General features: G+C 46.7%; 1 protein-coding gene across 1 annotated transcript in view; it reads left to right on the top strand.

Moving 5' to 3' along the window:
- LOC137540912 (keratin, type I cytoskeletal 47 kDa-like) overlaps positions 1-21,939 on the top strand; it is a 33,615-nt gene extending 11,676 nt beyond the window's left edge. The window contains exons 4-6 of the mRNA XM_068262093.1: positions 3,299-3,454; positions 14,666-14,791; positions 21,721-21,939. Coding sequence (XP_068118194.1) covers positions 3,299-3,454; positions 14,666-14,791; positions 21,721-21,939 — 501 coding nt within the window. The remainder of the gene's footprint in view (positions 1-3,298; positions 3,455-14,665; positions 14,792-21,720) is intronic.
- Positions 21,940-23,772: the final 1,833 nt, after the last annotated feature.

The raw sequence follows: 23,772 nt of genomic DNA, 5'->3' as shown, positions 1-23,772 counted from the left end.
ATGTAGCCAGGGGTATATGTAGCCAGGGGTATATGTAGCCAGGGGTATATGTCCCAGTATATGTAGCCAGGGGGTATATGTCCCCAGAATAGGTAGTCAGGTGTCCCCCAGCAGGAGGGGAGCAGTGCAGTGGAAGGAGAGCTGGGAGCAGCGGTGGAGAAGGGGGGCCATCTCCCCCCTCACCTTAGGGTGCTCTCCTTCCCTCGCTCTCCCCTCCTGAAGTAATGTGCGGGCAGTCGGCAGCGGGCAGGACTTACCTCTCCTCACCGTCGGAACACCGGATTTGCGTGCCACAAGTCTGGTCTGGTCCAGACCAGAGTAGCGGCATGCAGATCCGGCGCCGGAACGAGGAGAGGTAAGTCCCACCCGCTGCCGGCTGCCCGCACGTTACTTCAGGAGGGGAGAGCGAGGGAAGGAGAGCACCCTAAGGTGAGGGAAGGGGGGGGGGAGATGGCCCCCCTTCTCCACCGCTGCTCCCAGCTCTCCTTCCACTGCGCTGCTCCCCTCCGAACATGGCAGGGTGAACGGCGTCCACTCTCTGGAAATAGTAAGTGGACGCCTTTCAACCGCGTCCACGCACCACTCGACCCCTGATAATAACCTTTAAAGAAAAAAAAACAATTTCTGTGAAAGCTGTGAAAATGGCCATATGAACTGGCTCTTAGGGACTAGTGTTCCTAATCCCAGCTTGTTACAGGACCTGTATAAAAGACACCTGTCCACATAAGCAATAAATCAGAAACCCCACAAATCATCATGGCCTACAAGTCCCACAATGCATTGCAGGAGTCTGACAGCCACAGTCATGACTCAAAGGCAAATGCATTGTGGGACTTGTAGTTCCATAACAGCTGAAGGGCCAAGTTTGCCCATGCCTGGCCTAGACCAAAGAGCTGTCCTAGGATGCCAGGGACAAGATTGTAGACCTGTGCAAGGCTAGAGTTGGCTACAAGACTATTGCCAAGCAGTTTGGTGGGAAGATAAAAACAGTTGGTGGGACAACTCGCCAATGAAAAAAAACACAAGTTAACTGTCAATGTCCCTTGGTCTGGGGCTCCATGTAAGATCTTACCTTGTGGAGTTGCAACGATCATAAGCATGGTGACAAAGCAGCCCAGAACTACACAGGGGGAACTTGTCAATGATCTCAAGGCATCTGGGGCCATAGTTGCCAAGAAAAAAAAAAATAAAATAGTAACACACTACCATCATGAAGGATTCAAATGTTGCAGAGCCAGCAATCATCCCTGCTCATGACAGCACATGTACAGGCCCATCTGCAGTTTGCCAATGCACGTCTGAATGATCCAGAGGAGAACTGGGTGAAGCTGTTGTGGTCAGTTGAGACAATTGAGATTTGTGGCATCAACTCAACTCTTAGTGTTTGGAGTAGGAAGACTGCTGCCTATGACCACAAGAACATCATCCCCACCATCAAATAAGAAGGTGTACACATTACAGTATGGTTTGGGTTTTTATTGTGTTGTGCTGAAGGACACCTTCAGCACAACAAAAGGACAATGGACAGGATCATATACCGTCAAATTTAGGGTGAGTACCTCTTCCCTCAGCCAGTGCATTCACAATGGGTTGTGGATGGGTATTCCATCATGACAATGACTCAAAACACATACCTAAGGCAAGAAAGGAGTGACAAAAGAAGAAGCACATGAAGATCCTGGAGTGGTCTAGCCAGTCTCCGGTACGTTATCCAATAGAAAATCTGTCTAGGGAGCTGAAGGTTTACGAGTTACCGAACATCAGCCTTGAAACCTTAAGGCCCATACACACATCGGATTTTAGTGAACCACTCGTCGTTTGAACGTTCCGTCGTTCGGACGTTTTCGCGTCAAATCCGACGTGTGTACAGACTATCGTTCGGGTGATAAGACTGGTTACCAACGATCCGCCGGGCGGATTGCTGGTAACCAGTCTTATCACCCGAACGATAGTCTGTACACACGTCGGATTTGACGCGAAAATGTCCGAACGACGGAACGTTGAAACGACGGGTCGTTCGCTAAAATCCGACGTGTGTATGGGCCTTTACTGTCTTGGAGAGGATCTGGAAAGAGGCTTGGGCTAAAATCCCTCATAAGAAGGGATTAAAGAAATGACTGAGGCCATCTTGTGGCCAAACAGTAAAATTATATCAACAAACTTTTTGTTTCCCATTAAAAGCATTTTTTTTACATTTAAAAATAACAATTTCTCTCCCACACTCTTCCCAAGGTACCCAAACATTTTTTTTTATAATGACTTTTTTTTTAATATGTACAGTATGTCAAGGTATATTGTGACAGGGACATAATTTAAACAGTGTAATAACCGGTGAAAATGGGCAAATACATTATGTGGATTTTAATTACGGTAGCATGCATTATTTAAAAACTATAATGGTTGAAAACTGAAAAATAATGATTCTTTTCCAATTTTTTTCTTATTTTTCTGTTAAAAAACATTTAGAATAAAATAATTCTTGCCATAATGTACCATCCAAAGAAAGCCTAATTGGTGGTGAAAAAAAACAAGATATAGTTCATTTCATTGTGATAAGTAGTGAAAAATTGATTGCCGAATTAATCTAAGGCGCACTGAAAGGTGAAAATTGCTCTGGTGCTCAAGGGGTAAAACCCCCACAGTTGTGAAGTGTTTAACAGTCAGGTATGAGCACAGCCCTGTGCCCTGCTGTTGTACTGCTTCACTTTCCCCTTCATTAGCAATGTTGGCTGTCCTCATTATCTGTATCCAATCTGCTCCTGATCGGACATGCTACAAATAATTGTCAGATCCTTTCAGTCGGATGGGACATTGCATTATGCGTACCCAGCATGGTGTCCTACCAAATTATTATACTGCATTGTGCGTGGCTGAGGGAGACCTTTCAGGAATCCCCACCTTGAAAATCCTGGGTTTGCCCCGGGAAAGGGGGTATCATCCACTGATTGGGGAGAAGTTCAATCCTTGGTTAAAGTTCCTCTTTAACTCTGGGACAAATCTACATCTGCTTCGTATGTGCATAGGTATTTTACATTTTCAAAACTTTTTTGTGATAGTGGTCCTTTGCAAACGTCCAGCTAACTGATAGGCAGTTCGGCTTCAACTGGCTCAATCTCTCGCTTTTTTTTCTTTTCCAAGTCAGTAGGAAATCTGGATGTGAGAAGAATTTTTTTCTTTTTTTTTTTGGAAGATTTCTTGCTGAGTGATAAGTGGTATAAAAATGAAATATAGCATACAATATTTTCTTTGTTTACGGGGACCAGGGTTATAATTCTTTATTATTATTGTTATTATTTAGGAAATTAAAGAAATGGAAAATGATTTTAACATCACGACAGAGGTGGACTCTTCTCTAGGAGTGGATCTCCATAAGACCCTGGATAAAGTGAGAGAAGAGTATGAACTTTTGGTGAAAAAGAATCGTTATGAAGTAGAAGAATGGTATATAAAATTGGTAAGATGCTTTCAAATGAAAATTATACACTGAAGAGCACGCCCATTTACAATGGAAACAGGAAATGTGGGCACTTGAGGTACATTGACAATTTGGGCGCCACCATTGGCAATTAGCGGCAACCAGGCGCCCAAGCAGAAATTTGAGAGCCTGGTAAAATTATTAATATTATAATTTATTGTTTATGTAGTAATCAACACAAGTTGAAAACAGGAAATGGGGACACAGTAGTGGGCGGCCCGAGCACCCACAATAGGGCACCTCCAGTGCCCAAATTTCCACCCATAAACAGTATTTTGTGTAGACATCAATGGAAGCACCCACACTTCTGCGGTACCTCCAGTATTTTCAGTTTTTTTCTGTGGATTTGCAGCAGGGTGGGGTGGGGGGTGGAGGGGTTGGTTAAGGTTTGGAGTCAGAAAGGGGGTTTACAATGGGGGGGTGTTAAGGTTAGGTGTCAGGAAGGGGGTTTACAATGGTGGGGATGTGTTAAAGTTAGGTGTCAGGAAGGGGGTTTACAATGGGGGGGGGTGTTAAGGTTAGGTATCAGGAAGGGAGTTTACAATGGTGGTGGGGGGGGGGGGGTTAAAGTTAGTTGTCAGGAAGGGGGTTTGTGCCTGTTGGGTGGTTAAGGTTAGGCATCAGGAAGAGAGTTTGTGGAGGGGGGGGGCAGTTAAAGTGAGGCATCAGGACGCTGGTTGACAGTGGGGTGTGGTTAAGATTAGGCATCAGGAAAGGGGTTTGCGTGGGGGGTCGGTTATAGTTAAGCATCAGGAAGGGGGGTTTTAAGGGTTGGTGTTTCTGAGGGGAGGTGAGATTAGGGTTAGGCATTGGTGGGTGAAGAGTAGGGTTAACTTTAGCTGTACTAAAATATCAGTAATATTTACCAATATTTTACTAACAAACAGTGATACTCTGATACCCCCAGACAGGGCCGGATTATCCACCAGGCAACTTAAGCAGTAGCTTGGGATTTTGATCCGGATTTGAAATGGCCTTACGAATTCGGCCCGGATTTTACGTGTGATTGCCTCTAAAATCCGGAATCACAGGCCGTGATTCACGATTAAAAGCCTGCCAAAACCTGCCGACTTTAGCGGTTAATAGCAAAGCCCCCTTACATGGTAGATACCCCAACTTTGCCAGATATGTTAAGAATAACAATGGGAACAAGAGAAAAAAAAATCAAAAAGACCTTATAGTTTTGAGAAAATTGATTTTAAAATTTCAAAGGAAAAAAGTTACATTTAAATGCGGTAAATAACAGTTAGTTAATGAAGCAAAACCTGCTGACTTTAATCCTAGAAACACCAAATTTGCAGGATATGTTAAAAAGATAGTGGGGAAAAAAATAATATTTTCCCATTTTTTTAACTTTTTTTTATGTTCAGATGGTGGGAAATTTAAAAAAAATGACGTGGAGTCCCCCCTACCCAGCAAATGTAACCCCTTGTCCCCCATGCAGGCTGGGATAGCCAGAATGCGGAGCCCCGGCCGACTGGGGTTTTGCACAATGAGCTATACCAGCCCGCATGGTCCATGGTACGGGGTGGCTCCAGGGGTGAGGGGCGGCCAAGCCTTCCCCTCTCCCCTGGAGCCCTTGTCCAATCCATGGACAAGGGGCGCTTCCCCACCTCCCAGGAGGAAGTGGGGCGATGACTCCCAGGGGGGGTTTATGGTGGCATCTGGGAGTCACCTTTAAGAAGGGGGCCCCCAGATGCCCACCCCCCTCCCAGGAGAAATGAGTGTAGGAGTACTCCTTGCCCATTTCCATAAAGGGTTAAGTGAAATAAAAACTCAACGAAAAAAGTCCTTCAATATTCTAAATTAACCAGAAATACTTACCTGTACCTTTAAAAAAAATGTTCCGACACCAATATCCTCTGAAAAGGTCCCACGCTAATATCCTCTAATCTTACGATCTTCTTAAAGGGACCCTGAGCTCATCTAAAAAATAAAAGTTGTAGTCACCAGGGGCTTTCTCCAGCCCAGTGCTGGTCGGGAGGTCCCACGCCGGCATCCTGGCTCCTCTCCTACTCCCCGTTTCGGAATGGCTGACAGGCCGCAGCCCGGGCGACACTCTCCCGAGTGTCGGGCTGCTCCTTCCGCATATGACGCGGATTACGTCACACGCCGGCCGCCTCGCGTGGCTTTGCTCCGATCTGAGACACACGTTAAAAAATTTCCGAATCGCTGAGACCCCTGGGGTGATGGCGCTACGGTGGCATCAGCAGCTGACGTTGAAGGGCATGTTGGCTGGCTGGCCATAGCTGGCGATACATGGCACCGGACACTGCCCCCAGCTGTTTCTGAGGATGAGCTCCCTCTGCTTCTATCAAGGAGTCGTCTCCTCCTACTCCTCTCTGACTCCCCCTCTGAACTGTCCCCCTAGTCATCTCCTGCCCAGCTTCGCTTTCCTCAGACACCTCCTCAACTGCACCAACTTCAGGCGGTTCATCATCCCCCTCCTCACACGTTACGTCCAGGGCCGTTTCTTGCACCGTGCGGGCCGGGTGACCGCACGGAGCGCAGAGTGACAGGTCAGGAAGGGGGGCGCCGGCAAGAAGACACTGACTGTGCGCGTCTGTCTGCAGGAGCCGGGGAGTGAGCACTGAGCAGGACAGGTGATGCGCGGTACAGGCGAACGAAAGTACGCCTGCGCGATCATCACCATCCTACCCACACTCCTCCTGGGCGTCCTGTGGCAGTCTTCTTCTGCTCTGACGTCACCGCTGGCGCCGCGCGTGGTGACACTTGACGTCTAGCGCCGCTGTAAGGCTGCAGGCAGAGCGGGAGGAGGCTGTCTTCACGGGCGGCGATGCGTGCTTTTCACCCTGGCCCTGGATCAGCGAGCGCCTCTTCAGCAGGTGGTCACAGGCAGAGAGACAGTAAGTGACCTGCTGCGCTGCGCTGTCACCCACCTGACTTTCCCGATGCCAGGACTCTGGGAGCCTAGGGAGGGGGACAGCTACCTATCTAACCTACGCTGGGGGGCAGCTACCTAATCTAACCTACGCTGGGGGGCAGCTACCTATCTAACCTACGCTGGGGGGCACCTACCTAATCTAACCTACGCTGGTGGGCACCTACCTAATCTAATCTACGCTGGGGGGCACCTACCTAATCTAACCTAGGCTGGGGGGCACCTACCTATCTAACCTACGCTGGGGGGCACCTACCTAATCTAACCTACACTGGGGGGCACCTACCTAATCTAACCTAGGCTGGGGGCACCTACCTATCTAACCTACGCTGGGGGGCACCTACCTAATCTAACCTACACTGGGGGGCACCTACCTAATCTAACCTACGCTGGGGGGCACCTACCTATCTAATCTACGCTGGGGGGCACCTACCTGGTCTAACCTATGCTGGGGGCACCTACCTATCTAACCTATGCTGGGGGGCACCTACCTGTCTAACCTATGCTGGGGGGCACCTACCTATCTAACCTACCCTGGGGGGTACCTACCTAATCTAACCTACGCTGGGGGGCACCTACCTAATCTAACCTACGCTGGGGGGGTAGCTACCTATCTAACCTACGCTGGGGGGCACCTACCTAATCTAACCTAGACTGGGGGGCACCTACCTAATCTAACCTACGCTGGGGGGCACCTACCTATCTAACCTATACTGGGGGGCAGCTACCTAATCTAAACTACGCTGGGGGGCACCTACCTAATCTAACCTACGCTGGGGGGCACCTACCTAATCTAACCTACGCTGGGGGGCAGCTACCTATCTAACCTACACTGGGGGGCAGCTACCTATCTAACCTACACTGGGGGGCAGCTACCTAATCTAACCTATGCTGGGGGGAAGCTACCTATCTAACCTGTACTGGGGGGCACCTACCTAATCTAACCTGTACTGGGGGGCACCTACCTAATCTTACCTGTACTGGGGGGCACCTACCTAATCTAACCTACACTGGGGGGCAGCTACCTATCTAACCTACACTGGGGGGCAGATACCTATCTAACCTACACTGGGGGGCAGCTACCTATCTAACCTACACTGGGGGGCAGCTACCTAATCTAACCTACACTGAGGGGCAGCTACCGATCTGACCTACGCTGGGGGCACTTATCTAACCTGTATTTGGGGCACCTACCTAGCTAGCCTATACAGGTGGCAACTATACTGGCTACCTATATTGCAGGCACCTACCTAAATAACCTATACTGGGGGCACCTACCTATCTAACCTATGCTGGGGGCAACTATTCTGGCTACCTATATTAGAGGCACCCACCTAGCTAACCTGTACTGGGGCACCTACCTATCTAACTTATACCGGGGGCGCCTGCCTATCTAACCTATAGCGGGGGCAACTATACTGGCTCACCTATGCCTGGCTACCTATACTGGGGTACCTATTCTTGGCTACCTATACTGGAGGGACCTATACTAAGTCCAACTAGACCTGGCTAACCTATACTGCGGACACCCATACCTTGCTCGGGGGGGGGGGGCGCAATTTTTACACCCTCGCCCTGGGTGCATTTTAGCCTAGAAACTGCACTGGTTACGTCCATACTATCTAACTCAGACGTAGGAGGTGGTGTACCTGCGCCTTCTTCTTGTTGTTGCAGTAGTGGCTGTGAATCCGTGATTTGACCACCACCAAATAACTCCTGCGAAGTGTCAAATGCAGCGGATGTGATGCTTGTTGTAGCGCTGGTGGCTGCGGGAGATGAGGTGTTCTGTGTTAAATACTCAACCACGTCCTTACAATTTTGGGAAGTGATGGCACGTGCCTTCTTCTGAGCACTGTATTTTGGGCCAGGTCCGCATGAAATCACAGCAACACCACCTCGCACAGACCTGCCGATGCCTGGTGGCCTTCCTCTGGGTCTGCCTCTACCTCTTCCTCTACCTGTTTTGTCCATTTTGTCCATCTCGGGGGGATGCTAGGTATATGCAGTGAGCTGGGTTCACTCAACACAACAGGTAGTTATATGCAGTGAGGTGGGTTCACTGAACAGTAAAGGTAGTTAGATGCAGTGAGGTGGGTTCACTGAACAGTACAGGTACTTAGATGCAGTGAGCTGGGTTCACTGAACACAACAGGCAGTTAGATGCAGTGGCCTGGGTTCTCTGAACAGTAAAGGTAGTTAGATGCAGTGAGCTGGGTTCACTGAACACAACACGTAGTTAGATTCAGTGAGGTGGGTTCACTCAACGGTAAAGGTAGTTATATGCAGTGAGGTGGGTTCACTCAACACAACAGCTAGGTATATGCAGTGAGGTGGGTTCACTGAACACAACAGGTAGTTAGATGCAGTGAGCTGGGTTCACTCAACACAACAGGTAGTTAGATGCAGTGAGCTGGGTTCACTGAACATTAAAGGTGGTTATTTGCAGTGAGGTGGGTTCACTCAACACAACAGCTAAGTATATGCAGTGAGGTGGGTTCACAGAACACAACAGGTAGTTAAATGCAGTGAGCTGGGTTCACTCAACACAAAGCTAGGTATATGCAGTGATGAGGTGGTTTAAGTAAACACAACAGGTACTGGGTATATGCAGAACTGGGTAGTACAATGTGCAGCTCCCTGTCACACACACAGGTAGTCACTGAATGTGCTGGGCTGCTGGCAGTGGCACACACACTATGAATTAGCAAGCCTGTGCATGCAACAAAAGTGTCAGTTTGACACACAGAAAAAAAAAAAAGTACAGGATTAACTCTGAAAAGAGCGGTTGAGGGGTGCTATAAAAGCAATAATAATCAGCCAGGAGCAAGCTAAGCAGCCAAGAACCTAACTAATCTGCCCCTAGGAGAACAAGTCTGCAGCACCTGTCCCTAGTCTGTCTCTAGCAGGCACACGAGTGAGTGTAATGGCTGGCGGAGCCTGCCTTATATAAGGGGGGGTGGGGCTCCAGGGCTTAGTGTAGCCTGAATGGCTACAATGTGCCTGCTGACTGTGATGCAGATGGTCAAAGTTGACCCTCATAGTGCATTATGGGGCGAATCGAACTTCCGCAAAAGTTCGCCTGGTGCAGGCGAACGCGAACCTCCAAAGTTCGCATGGAACCGTTCGCTACATCTCTACCAGAGATATAGAATTTCAGCCTTGTACTCAGTATGGTTATTGGAGATTGTTATTGTAGTCTGTTTTTCACTGAAAGGGCTTGCCAATTGCAAGGATATTGGTAAGAAAATACAAAATGCAGCAATCGATTGTCACATTCATGAGGCAGTTTGTCCGTAAACACTCTGCCTGCTGCATTTTTTGTGCAACTGCACTTGTGCTAAATTTGTTGAGGTACGACAAATTTCATAGGTTATGTCCAGAGCCCAAAGGATCTTGGCGGTCAGTATGCGAAGTAGCCGGCTACTGCAGCCAATGTGCTAACAAACTGTGCTACACTTAAAGTGTACCTGAGAGATATGGGAGGGGGGGGGGGGGGGTAATTAAAGAATTATACATACCTGAGGCTTGCAGAACACAAATGTAGAGATGGCCCAAATGGTTCGCCGGTGGACAGTTCCCGGTGAAATTCAGCTGTTTGCGTCAGTGGCGGGATGTGAACACATAGCGTGTTTGACCAGCCCCCTACACCTTGTCATTGGGCTAAACTTTGACCCTCTACATCACAGCCAGCAGACACATGGCAGCCAATCAGGCTACACTCCCCCACGGACCCCTGCCCCCCTATAAAAATGCAGCAGCGCTGGCCATGTTCTCAGTCTCTGGCTGCTGCTTTAGTGAGAGGAAGGGAGAGACATTGCTGGATATAGGGAAAGCTTTAGTTAGGCTGTTGTTAGCTCTTCGCAATTATTTATTGCTGAAAGCACCCCAAAAAAGCCCTTTTGAGGGCTAGTATTTTTCTGATGTGATTTTTTTTTCTCTGTGACACACTGCATACAGCCCACAGTCCCAGATGGCCCTTGTAGTCCACCAGCCCACTCTATTACCAGTGCATATCTTTCAACTGTTTTTGTGATTGCACTTAATATAGCATAGCTCTCTGTGTGGGTGGCACAATGCATACAACCCACAGTCCCAGCTGGCCCTTGTAGTCCGACAGTGCACTCTATTACCAATGCATATCTTTCAACTGTATTTATGATTGCACTTACTCTAGCATAGCTCTCTGTGTGGGTGACACACTGCATACAGCACACAGTCCATGCAGCTGGCCCTTTTTGTAATCCGCCAGCACAATCTATTACCAGTGCATATCTTTCAACTGTATTTGTGATTGAACTTACTGTAACATAGCTCTCTGTGTGGGTGACACAATGCCTACATGGTCTCAATAGAGAGTTTGATTTGTGAGCCTTTCTGCGTTTGGACGCATATGCTTGATTGCAGTTTACATGGCCTTAGTTCAGGTAGAGGGGTCCGCTGCCTTTATAGACCTAGTCCACACACATATATATATATATATATATATATATATATATATATATATATATATATATATATATATGTCCTTTTGTTCCGACATGTTTACAATATATGAAAAAACAATAAGTAGACAATAACAGCGTTTGTACTGAAAAGCAAAGAGAGAAGTAAAAAAGACTGCCAAACCTTGTATATAACTTGCCGCACAGAGAGAAGTGATGGGATATATATATGCAATAATAATACTTCCACTACAGTATTATGTGGTAAATCTGCCTCCGATCACAGGGAGTTGGTTTGACTGACAAACATGGTGATGTCATGGGAGGAAATGCCGTTGCCTGGGTACTTAGGAGATGACACAGGGGGAGTGTGCTAAAACCCTGAAGAAACGCCCATGCTGTGAAACCCGAAGGTGGGCAGAGCCTGTGTGCGTCTGACCAGCACGTCCAGTCTGAGCTCCGTGGAGCCGATCGAGCAGCGCAGTTGGTGTGCGTGCTGTGGGCCTGCCGAGAGAGCAGCTCGCTGTGCTGGGATGCCAGTCGGCTACAAGCCTGGATCGCTCCACAGTCTTTGTGTTACGCAGCCACTGCAGATCAAAAGGGCCCCAACACTCCTAGACAATCGGTCTGCTGACTCCAAATGGTGCATAACTGCCGGCAAAGATGCGGGTGAGATCTAATCCACAGTTACACTACAAGCTTACTATGTCCCTGCCTTAGACAGACTCTGCTGAATTAAGCCAAAGAATTGTGCTGTTTGCACTGCTTACTATTACACTTTTGCAGCACTTAACAAGTGGAGTGGGACTTTGACTGGGCATGTATGAATGGATCACTGGTCGGCCACACGTACCATTATCAGGCTCTGCAATTTGTTCCCTGTTTTTAAATTCACCCTATTTTTATCCCGATTTTTCATTAATACATTTTGATATTCATTAATTTATACATGTTATACCATGATATTTGTATTGTTAAAAGTTCTAAGAACTGGTTGTGTCTGGAACTGCAGGATATATACGCTTCTGACAAATTGGTGAGGAGAGTGATCATACCTTACACTGCTGCCCTCCCGTTTACCTGCAGACAATTGGATCACACACTATCCATCGATCTGGTTTCTTTGGACACAATGCCTACAGCCCACAATCCACGCAGCTGGCCCTTGCTGTAGTCCAACTGCAACAAACACAATTGCTAACTTCCAGCCAGACCAGACTTGTTGTAGTCCGCCAGCACACTCTATTACCAGTGCATATCTTTCAACTGTGATTGCACTTACTGTAGCATAGCTCTCTGTGTGGGTGACACACTGCATACAGCACACAGATCATGCAGCTGGCCCTTCTTGTAGTCCGCTAGCACAGTCAGGGCAGGTATATTACTTATACGGCACATTGGGTAAACCTGCTGACTACTGGCAAGCATGGAGTAGCTGGCTGTGCAGCGGATTTGGTGACACTACCACGGCTTGCAGGCAGGCTTGCTGCCACCTCCTCTTCTTCTCCTCCTTCTCCTCTTCCTATATCCTCTTCGCTGTCATCCTCCTCCTCTGCTGAATCCTACTCTACTGCTGCACTCTCCTCTCAAACTACACACCCCCAGCTCCCCAGGGCCTATTCCGCATGCCAGGTACGATGGTGTCACACCATCTTGGACATCCTGGCTCTCCTGGCTGCTCTGAACAAACAGGTGTATCAGTGCCTGACCCCACACCAACTGGAGATTGGCAACGTGGTATGTGACAACGGAAGCAATCTCTTGGCGGTTTTGAGTTTGGGCAAATTGACACATGTGTCCTGCATGGCACATGTGCTGACTGTTATAATCCAACAATTTGTGTGTAAATTCCCAGGCTGGACTAGAATACATATTCTAAGGACAGGTGAAAGGTAGGACAAGGTAAATAGTTTGTGTATTTTTACTCTGGGACGCTTAAGAGACTGCTACTGATTACAGACCGTAATACACTTTGTAAATGTTTAAACATAAAAAAACAAAAAACAAACATGGCAAGAGACTCTGTAATTAAAAACTCCCCTCTGGGAGATACTTATCTTGGGAGGGGGGAGCCTCAGGGTCCTAAATGAGGCTTCCCCCTCCCCTGTAGCTGCAGGGAATCCAGCACTGGCTCCCCCGAATACTCCCCCAATGCTCCCCCGACAAGCTTGACAAAGGATGATATATTTACCTTTCCAGTATCCAGCGCAGGCGCAGCAGCGGCTCTTCATTCGGCTAAGTAGAAATAGCCGAACCCGATGGTATCCGCTCTACTGCGCAGACGCAAAATGACTCGCGCCTGTGCAGAAGTGCGGATCAATCGAGTTTGACTATTTCCGCCTTAACTCGAATGAACAGCGGCTAGTGCGCCTGCACAGCATCACGGTAGGTAAATATTTACCTTGCTGCAGTTCGGGGGGTCCCGGCGCTGGAACTGAGGGATGGAGGAGGACGGGGGAAGTCTCGTTAGGATCCAGAGGCTTCCCCCTGCCAAGGTAAGTATCTCCCAAAGGGGTTTTTTCCCATTACAGGTTTTCTTTAAGTCTTTTATTTAGGAGTAAGAGGATACATATAATTGTTTATCATCAGTTTATTTTCACCTTGAGTTCACTTTAATGTATCAACCGCTAAGTGCCTACACTAGACTGGGAACACAATCGTTTTTGGATTTGGGATTTACTTAACTTTTCTTCATTTACTTAACTTACAGTGAACCTTAACAGAAGTAATGAAAAAGAGATTCACTTACCTGGGGCTTCTACCGGTAACAGTAAAAAAGGGCGCAGGAGGCTAGTGGACAAATCGGGCGCCGCCATTCACTCCCATAATAAATATCGTTTAATGGGCGCCCGATAGGAAAAAAGGGCGCCGGAGAAAAATAACGTTTTAAAAGCGGCGCCCGGAGACTTAATGTTTTATTACTGCTTCTCATGATTACACATTATTTAATGATTTATACATTTTTTAATATTATTTTTAAACGAAAAACAGTACAATATTTTTTTCAAACATTGTTTTTAAACGAAAAACAGTACAATTTTTTTTTTACATTATTTTTAAACGAAAAAACCGCACAATATGTTTTTGAAACGTTATTAATGCTTATCACAGGGGGGTCTTAGGTTTAGGCACCAACAGGGGGTCTTAGGTTTAGGCACCAAGAGGGGGGTCTTAGGTTTAGGCACCAACAGGGAGGTCTTAGGTTTAGGCACTAACAGGGGGGTCTAGGGGTTAGGTACAGGGAGGGTTACTTAGGCACCAACAGGGGGGGTCTTAGGTTTAGGCATCAACAGGGGGGTCTAGGGGTTAGGGGTAGGTACAGGGAGGGTTACTTAGTAATTTTTATAAACGTTATTATACGTTTCATTATTTAAACGAAAGATTAACGTTTTTACAATTGCCGATTTAATGCACATTATTTAATGATTTATAACTTTATAAAACATTAATTTTAAACGAAATACAGTACAATACATTTTTAAACGTTATCCATGCTTATCGTTTAAAACCCCGCGCCCTTTTTTCCCAGCGCCCCTTTTTAACGTACGCGCTTCTACCAGCCCTCTGCAACTGTCCTTTGCCCGCGCCAGTCCTTAACGATCCCCTGTTCCTCGCCGCGGATTAGATTTGTTTTCGGCCGACTGCTGGTCAGCAGCCACTGCACCTACGCGGCCCTGGGCACGCCCATCCTTGTATTCTTTCATGTCGGCGAGATCGGCCTGCACAGGCGCAGTCTGCGCTGCACGCTCTTGCCAGCGTTCGCTCTGTAGGCTTAGGACCAAATTGCAGCACATAATGTCTGGTTTCTTTTCACCAAAGAGTGTTATCTCTTCTTCCCTCTTTCAGATGAAACACCTGAACAGTACGATCGTCATCAAAGACGAAGGAATAAGCACAGGCAAATTGAAAATCGGTGAGCTTAGAAGTTCCCTGCAAACACTGCAGATTAACCTGCAGTCTCAGCTGGCAGAGGTAGGTTGGAAAGCATATAAGGAATGTAATAAAGCCACATTTCTGGAAGGACTGACAGTCACTCTCCCTATCTCCTATAATGGAGAGCATGGCACTTCTGTAGGGCCTTCCAGGAAGGGGCATGGCTGGGATCTCACTTTTCTACACTTGTTGGCTTATGGAGTGGGTTTGGCTTGGTGAGAGAACCATGTCTTAGAATGCTATGCACTTGGAAGGTGGAAAGAGCCTAGCTGTCCTCTTCGATGGCCATGGTTAAAAGGACAATTGCTATGTGAAAGTGGTCACTACTTGTGGAACATAAGTAGTCTAGTCTTGCAATTCAATAATCATAAAAATAAATAAGTACATATGGATCAAAACTTATGACAAATATATAAATTCTTTATTGTTTCAATGTACAAAAAGGTGCTTAAAACAACATGGGATGGCCACCCCGTCACGACCAATCACAGCTCGCTCCAAGCATATCCACACACATACAACGGCCGCATACAAAAATATGCAGGGAAGCCTAGATGTTTACAAAAAAGGAAAAAGGAGTAAATTGCTTCATAAGTAGATTTCAACAATGAATAATGCCTCCACAAACAAGGCTTCCAAAAGTTCCATGAAAATGCACCTCCACAGCAAGGTATTGATCTGTATATGCAGTCTGGTTAGTGGTTAATGCAAGAAGTTAGTATTCCTCATGCGACAGAGCAGTGCACAGCATCAATATGTGTCAAAGCAAGCAAATGGCCATCGCTACAAACAGCCACAATATGCAGTTCAGAAGCTTATTGCATGATAGGCATGTTCTCACCAGACCATCTCCTTGCTAGGTGCTTGGATATCCCCAGAAGCAGTTTCAGGTAGTTCGTGTTGCAGACACAGATTGTGTAGACGGCTACCCACTGAGCGTGCAGTGCAAATGGAGCGGAGTGGTGTGCAGCCAGATCCACGCATCCATGCCCAGTTAGCTAGGCTGGGCAGTGCGCTTGGCAGATGGTTCGTGCCAGTTGGAAGGTGCTGCTAGAAGGTCGGGCGGCGCGGTGTCCCATGTGGGAGGGGAGAGCGCTCCCGACAGTTTTGCCGCCTTCCGGCTTCCTCAGGGGGCATGGCTTCCCTCCAAACACGCACTCGTCTTAAAACAAACACCATCACCAATCACACGCAGGCCAGGGGAGGGATGTCCCGAGCAGCCAATGGGGGAGCGCCAGGGCAACACATCAGGAATATCCAGATATAATGAGAGTCAACACAGGGTAGACGCTGCACGGGTAAATATTGGGCGATTATATATATCGCCCAGAACAGAGCATACTGCTCAGAAAAAACAAATGTGCATCCTCTGTCCCTGGTGACCCAGGTCCCAATTGCTCCCACAGGCTTCGCTCTAGGCAGGCGTCCCCAACCCATACTGTCAAGAAAAATATCTTAATCCAAAGACTATACCTGTCCACATGATACATATATACGAAAGGAATTGATCAAAATATCCAAAATGTGTAACTGTTTCTAGACATGTAAAAGATTATAAATAAATACATAAACTCAAGTAGGTTTAAATCTAATTTTGGTCCCGATTATATATATATATATATATATATATATATATATATATATATATATATATATATATATATATATATATATATATATATATATATATATATATATATATATATATATATATATATGGGATCCAGGGTGAGACAAAACATATGTCCACTTATACTATAGGCTATAGGGATCCTATATATATATTTTAGAATGTGTATAACCATATCAAACAATAATTGCACACCCCACAACAAAGAAGAGGACTAGGGAGAATGTCACAATTGGAACCCCCCGCGTAAACCACAGGGGGAGGGACATACAGCGCGCAGACACAAGAGCAGAGAACGCCACAACAGAAACTTACACTGGTAAAAAATGGGCAAAATTGAGCTGTTCATTCAAGCCCGGATAAGAACATGCCCTTAAATTGTAAATCCATCTGGTTCACAACGTAGCAGGAGGCGATCCAAATTGCCTCCTCTTATTGTGGGATGGATACGATCCAGACCCACAAATTTGATTACCCTAGCATTACCATCATGGTGGAGTGTGACATGTCTGGCGACAGGGGACTATGCATCACCCTACTCAATGGTCAAAAGGAGGTGTCCACAAGAGTCCAAAGTAAAAAAAAAAAAATGTGTAGGAGGCACCCAGAATTAGCTTTAAAGAGAAACTCCAACCCAGTATTGAACTTTATCCCAATCAGTAGCTGATACCCCCTTTTACATGAGAAATAGAATGCTTTTCACAAACAGACCATCAGGGGGCGCTGTATGACTGATTTTGTGCTGAAACCCCTCCCACAAGAAGCTCTGAGTACCGCGGTACTCTGGGCAAACTGCCACAATGTAACAATGTTCACAGACAGGAATTAGCTGTTTACAGCTGTCTCTAACAGCCAAAACAGCTAGGAGCAGCTACATGACCTGCCCACAGTAAAAATGTCACCATGTAATAAATGTCAGAATGTAAATCGGGGAGAGGAAAGATTTTACAATGAGCAAACACTGACTAAATCATTTATACATAATTATGGTAAAAAATGAAGCACTTTTTTTTACTACATTACTTTCACTGGAGTTCCTCTTTAAATCATACAGTATACAAGTAAGAGGATCTTACCTCCATAAATGAACAAACCATTTACGTAAAGATAATCTTAATTATGCACAATAAAAATCATTAAAATTATCTTTACTTAAATGGTTTGTTCGTTGATGGAGGTAAGATCTTATTACTTCTATACCATATGATTTATAGCTATGCTATATTCTGAGCGCCTCCTACATATTTTTTAGCTGTAAGATAAAACAAAAGAAGTACCCCAAGAGCCCAATATGGTGTAGTATGTACTGGTAGTAAAGGAAGATATGATGTAAATACAATATACTCATAAGTCAGGGTTAACTCACAGCCAACCACTATTAATGCAGGTGGGGAGATTAGACCTGAACCCACTCAGGATTAAAGAGACTCTGTAACATGAAAAACATCCCCTGGGGGGTACTCACCTCGGGTGGGGGAAGCCTCGGGATCCTAATGAGGCTTCCCACGCCGTCCTCTGTCCCACGGGGGTATCGCCGCAGCCTTTCGAACAGCCGGCGACTGTGCCGACTGTCAGTTCAATATTTACCTTTGCTGGCTCCAGCGGGGGCGCTGTGGCGACTTTCGGCACGGAAATAGACGGAAATACCCGATCTCCGTCGGGTCCGCTCTACTGCGCAGGCGCCGGAAACTTGCGCCTGCGCAGTAGAGCAGACCCGACGGCGATCGGGTATATCCGCCTACTTCGGCGCCGACAGCCATCAGAGCGCCTGCGCAGGAGCCAGGAAGGTAAATATTGCGTCACCGCTGTACGGAGGGCTACAGCGAGACCCCCGAGGGATGCAGGACGGCGTGGGAAGCCTCATTAGGAGCCTGAGGCTTCCCCCACCCGAGGTGAGTACCCCCCAGGGGCCGTTTTGTCGTTACAGTTCCTCTTTAAGAAGCTGTGCTCTGTAGATAGGAGAAAATGGGGGGAAAAAAACCTCCACCAAGGGTGGACTTGTACAATGCTATAGGAATATAGAGGCACCAAAAGAATAAAAGTATCTAAAAGTTTAAAAATAGAGGCAGCAGTGGTGGACTTACCTCCTCCAAGTAGACACAAGATAACATTGATGTAATATCAATAAAGCAGTTAATCTATACACCCCACAAGATCATACAATGCGTTGATTGACCCTGCTTCTTCAGGCAACATGGACGGAGCATATACAAACAGGTCTGTAATTCAGCCAAGCGCCTCTGTCCACAGACAGAGGCTACTCTACGTTTCTCCCATCCTACCTAACGATACTGCACCATCGGACTCCTGGTCTTTCTCATTACAGAACCTTGGTGGTCGGATTACAACCACCAGGAATCACTCTACATTTCTAGAGTAGTCCAAAGACTTCCTATAGAGATGGAGAAAAAACAACAACACACACACAGAGACCACGAGGAGCCCCTTATGGTGTAGTATGTTGTAATTCGAGTTCAGATATACACAGAACAGTAACATTCTCACAAAGGTGGGTTGCACAACCAGCAACACCACAGTGTAAGGGCAAGTGAGGAAATTCCATCCCCACTTGGGTTCTTTGATATTTAAAGGTATGGGAAAAAAAAGTTGTTCACATATATGAGGAACAACTGACAACATCCCAAAAAACTAGGGGGCTTGGGGACACTATAAATTGAAGGGAGAAGGTGCAGCAAAATAGGAACAATGGGTGTAATATTGTATAGATATAAAGAAATAAAGTTTTAAAAAGTTTAACAACCAGACACAAAAAATAGTTTCGTGGGGCACAGTCCGCTTCCTCAGAGCAAATAAAACAATGAGCATGATTCACAAAGCTTTTTCACCTGTTTTCCTCTCTTTTCCCCTTGTCTGTTACATTTGTAAGCTTCCAAAGAGCAAAAATATATTATGAGTTACGTAAGAAAAGTAATATTGAAATGAAGTTAATCAGGAACATCGAGCGATTAGTTTGCTTTCAAATGTGCTGAAAGGTTATTTTTATCAATTAGGTGATAAATAAGTTGTTTATGAGAAGTTTTGTGAATAGAGCCCAATATCTGGATTGACGAGGTATAGGTCTCGGAGCGCCTAAAAAAGTTTTTTAGGCTCTCCAAGCCCTGCACCTTGGCGATCCAGACACTGTTTTATTTGATCTGAGGAAGCGGACTTTTCTTCTGAAATTGGCGTTGCCCCTTCTAATTAGGTAAGCCATTTTTATTTCTATATATCTATACGATACTACACCCATTGTTCCTATTTTGGGGCGCCTTCTCTCTCAAAGTTAAATGGGCATGGTTGCTTTACTGCAGGATTCCAGTTACTGGCCTTTTTTTTTAACGCTTATTTACTTTAGACGAGTGGAGGAAGCAGACGTCTAGTTTTATGAAATGGCTGGTAAATGGGTTTGAAAGGTACCCGAAACAAGAGGAATATGAAGATAACAAACCTAATCTGCATACTTCTCTTGCATCACTCAGAAGGTATTACTTTGGTGGCTGATAAACCAACCAATTCGATTATAATTATCGAATTAGTTAAAAATTGGTGCCGCCAAGTGCAGGCTTGATCGACAATGCAACCAATTTTGGGCCGAAATTGGTCGTGTTAGTCGATTGCGCCTGGTGTCAGATGTCAGGCCGAAATTGGTTGATCAGGTGTGTGGCAGTAAGGTGGCCGATTTCAGAACAAGCCACAAAATCTCCGCCATTGAAGCTGTAATGTGTAAATGTGCCCCCCCATGTGTGTGCATTTATACATTGCCTGTCCTGTGTCAGGCTCCGTGTGGTGTCTGTAACGTCTAGGCAGCCTCCGTACACACCACTGGTGCATAGCATCTAACATTGGCGCATAGCGCCTGACGTCAGATGCTATGCGCCAGTGGAATGTACGGAGAGCCGGCCGGAGGTGACGGTCACAGCACGGAGGCTGACACAGGACAAGTAATGCATAAATGCACACACGGGGGGCACATTTATACATTGGGGGCAGCAGTGGGGCAGGCACGGTGGGCTCAGTATATGGGCAGCATGGGCGTAGCAATCACACCTGTGACCCCTGCCATCGCAGGGGGGCCCAGAAGCTTTGGGGGACCCTCCTCCTCCCTCTCCCCAACCGCAAGTTCAGCCAATTACAGGGGCTTAACAATAGGGGCTGCAGCCCCTGCACCCATGGGGGGGGGGGTGAGGGAGACCCCCCAGGGCCGGCTCAGGGCCGTTTTGGGGGGGCCCAAGGGGTTGCAGCATGAGTGGAAAGCCATGGCCACACATCGGCAGGGAGGACGGTCCCCCCTCCCTCACTTCAGGCTCTGCGCTCCCCTCCAGCATCAATATCAGTCTCTGTGCAGGCAACAGGTAGTGGCAGATACACATACCTTCCTGCATTCCACCGCGGATGTCCCTCGCTCTAGTGTCTGATGCTACTTCCTGTGAGTTCCCAAAGTACAGTTAATCTGCACTGAAAGCTGCCATTGTACATTACTGCATAGCTGCTGCATAATGTATCAATTGCAAATGTGTCTTCTCCTGTGTACACTTTTGGCTTGTATTCAGCTCAAACACTGCTAGCAGTGTTTATATTATTTTGTTTGTTTTCTTATCAGCTACTATTGTAATCACTTCCTCAAGTTCGGTAATGACTCTAAGCTTCCCGCTAAAGAAGAAGGTGTTGTGTTTAACTATTTGAATGCTGTTCTGCTACTAATGTTGTTTGTTTGTTTGTTGGTTTTGTTTTTTCTCGTGGTACCTTTTTAGCTGTGAACAATATTTTAGAGCAATTAAGACATATTGAGTTTCATAAGACTTTAATGTGTCCATTAAGATTTTCTAGTTCTACAAAAGGAAAATGAAATGGAATGGTGGATAGTTTGGAAGAAAAGGAAGGTGGGTAGGAAAGTCTGAAGAGGTGGGTTTTGGGAGCTTTTTAAATTGTGCTAAAGGTATGAGGGAGTGACAAGGGAGAGGATTCCAAAGCTTGAGGGCAGGCCTTCCTTCTTGTGTGGGAAGAGGTTATTACTATTAGTGAGAACATCATTACAAGGTAATAAAAATAATCCTAACATTTGTATAGCGCTTTTCTCCTGTTGGACTCAAAGTGCTCAAGAGCTGCAGCCACTAAGTACACGCTTAAGGGGCCACCCTGCAGTGTTAGGGAGTCTTCCCCAAGGGCTTCTTACTGAATATAGGTACTGACCCTAGCCAGGATTCAAACCCCGGTCTCCCATGTCAAAGGCAGAGCACTTAACCAGTACACTATCCATCCACTATCAGTCAGTGTAGGAATGGAGATGGTGATAAGGGATATATTTGTAGCACCATAACCTAGTTCTTCTCTGCACCAGAAAAAAAACTTTGAAGATCAACTGGTGGTGGAAGAAAGGCGCTACGGAGCAGAAATTCACAAGCTCCAGATTGACATCGGTGAATTGGAGACGAATATTCAGAAGCACAGATTAAAGTTGGAACAGCAGCGTCGTGAGTATGAACAGCTGCTCAACATCAAGATAAGACTGGAGAAGGAAATTAGAACATACCACGACCTGTTGAAGACATTCATGTGAGTACAATGACTAAGTAGAAGTAAAATGGAACTAGAATGGGCCCTCAATAGTCTGTCATTTACCTCCTGAGCGATAATCCCGAGCTGAGCTCGGGGTATGTTGAGCAGGAGGAGTTCTCAGGCCCTGGTGGGCTGATTTGCATAATTTTTTTTTGTTACACGCAGCTAGCACTTTGCTAGCTGCGTGTGACTTCCGATCGCCGCCGATCGCCGCCGATCCGCCGCTACCCGCCGTGCCGCGCAACCCCCCCCCCCAAGACCCCTTGCGCAGCCTGGCCAATCAGTGCCAGGCAGCGCTGAGGGGTGGATCGTGACTCCCTCTGACGTCACGACGTCCATGACGTCGGTGACGTCATCCCGCCCCGTCGCCATGGCAACCGGGGAAGCCCAGCAGGAAATCCTGTTCTGAACGGGATCTCCTGCTTACTCTGATCGCCTAAGGCGATCGGAGTGGGTAGGGGGATGCCGCTGCGCAGCGGCTATCATGTAGCGAGCCCAGGGCTCGCTACATGATTTAAAAAAGAAATTTTTTTTAAAAAAGTGCTGCGCCCCCTCCTGGGCGATATAACTGTATCGCCCAGAGGGTTAAGAGGTAGCAAGTCAGCATTCCAAGCTGGAAAAATGCAGATTAACCACTAGACGCGATCACGGCAGTATAGCTATACCCGCAGGAGTACTGGTCCCGGGGCGTAGATACTCGTCTTCAGCCACAGATGTGCGTCGCACGTACCTGTGCTCGCTCTTGTCATCAGCACTTACAGGGTGGATTCATGAATGCCTTCCTTCTTGTGTGGGAAGAGGTTATTACTATTAGTGAGAACATCATTACAAGGTAATAAAAATAATCCTAACATTTGTATAGCGCTTTTCTCCTAAGTGCCGTATTTGGAATAATCTCAGCTGTAACAGACAGCAGTGGTTATTCATTGAAAAAATGTAAAAGGTTAAAAAAAAGTTTGCTTTTGTTTTGCCTAGAAAGCTGTGATTCAGCTTTCTAGGCAGGATGGCACCATCTTGTTAACAAATATAATAGTGCACTAAACTATTATATTTCTCCAGTAAAAAAAAAACCCTACACATATAAATAAAATACAGTTAACCCCATCCTGTCCCCCATAGTAAAAAAAATTTTTTAAAAATTGTATAAGTGACGGAATTTAAAACCACTTCAGGATTCTGCGTACGCTTAACTACGCCCCTGAATCCTGAAGTGGTTTCCATGGAAACGTTCCATGTCAGTTCATGGAGGGTGTCTCCGTGAACACCCTGCGAGTCGCCGATTGCGGCTCGCAGGGTAAATGTAAACACGCGGGGAAGATCTTCCCCGGTGTTTACATATATACGGCGCTGCTGCGCAGCAGCGCCGTAGAGGAGATCGGCGATCCCCGGCCTCTGATTGGCCGGGGATCGCCGGCATCTGATAGGCTAAAGCCTATCCTATCCGGCGCAGGACGGCTTCCCGTCCTGCGCCACACACGGGACGGGAGAGGGAGGGAAGGAGGCAGAGGGAGGACTAGTGCTGCGGAGGGGGGCTTTGAGGAGCCCCCCCCGCTAGGCACAGCAGCGCGGCGGCGATCAGACCCCCCCAGCAGGACATCCCCCTAGTGGGGAAAAAAGGGGGGAGGTCTGATCGCCCTGCACGATTTCTGATCTGTGCTGCGGGCTGAAGAGCCCCCGCAGCACAGATCAGCCAAACCACCCGGAATCCGGAAGTGGTTAAAAAAGAATACATACATTGTTATTGTTTTTTTATATATGTATGCCATGATGGTATGCTACTGTTATTTTTGCAAATAAAGGCTTGTAATTATTGAGAGGGTACCGTAAAAAAAAA

This window comes from Hyperolius riggenbachi, chromosome 12 (genome assembly GCF_040937935.1).
Source record: "Hyperolius riggenbachi isolate aHypRig1 chromosome 12, aHypRig1.pri, whole genome shotgun sequence".
Classification (NCBI taxonomy): domain Eukaryota; kingdom Metazoa; phylum Chordata; class Amphibia; order Anura; family Hyperoliidae; genus Hyperolius; species Hyperolius riggenbachi.
This window is presented reverse-complemented; position numbering and strand designations above follow the sequence as displayed.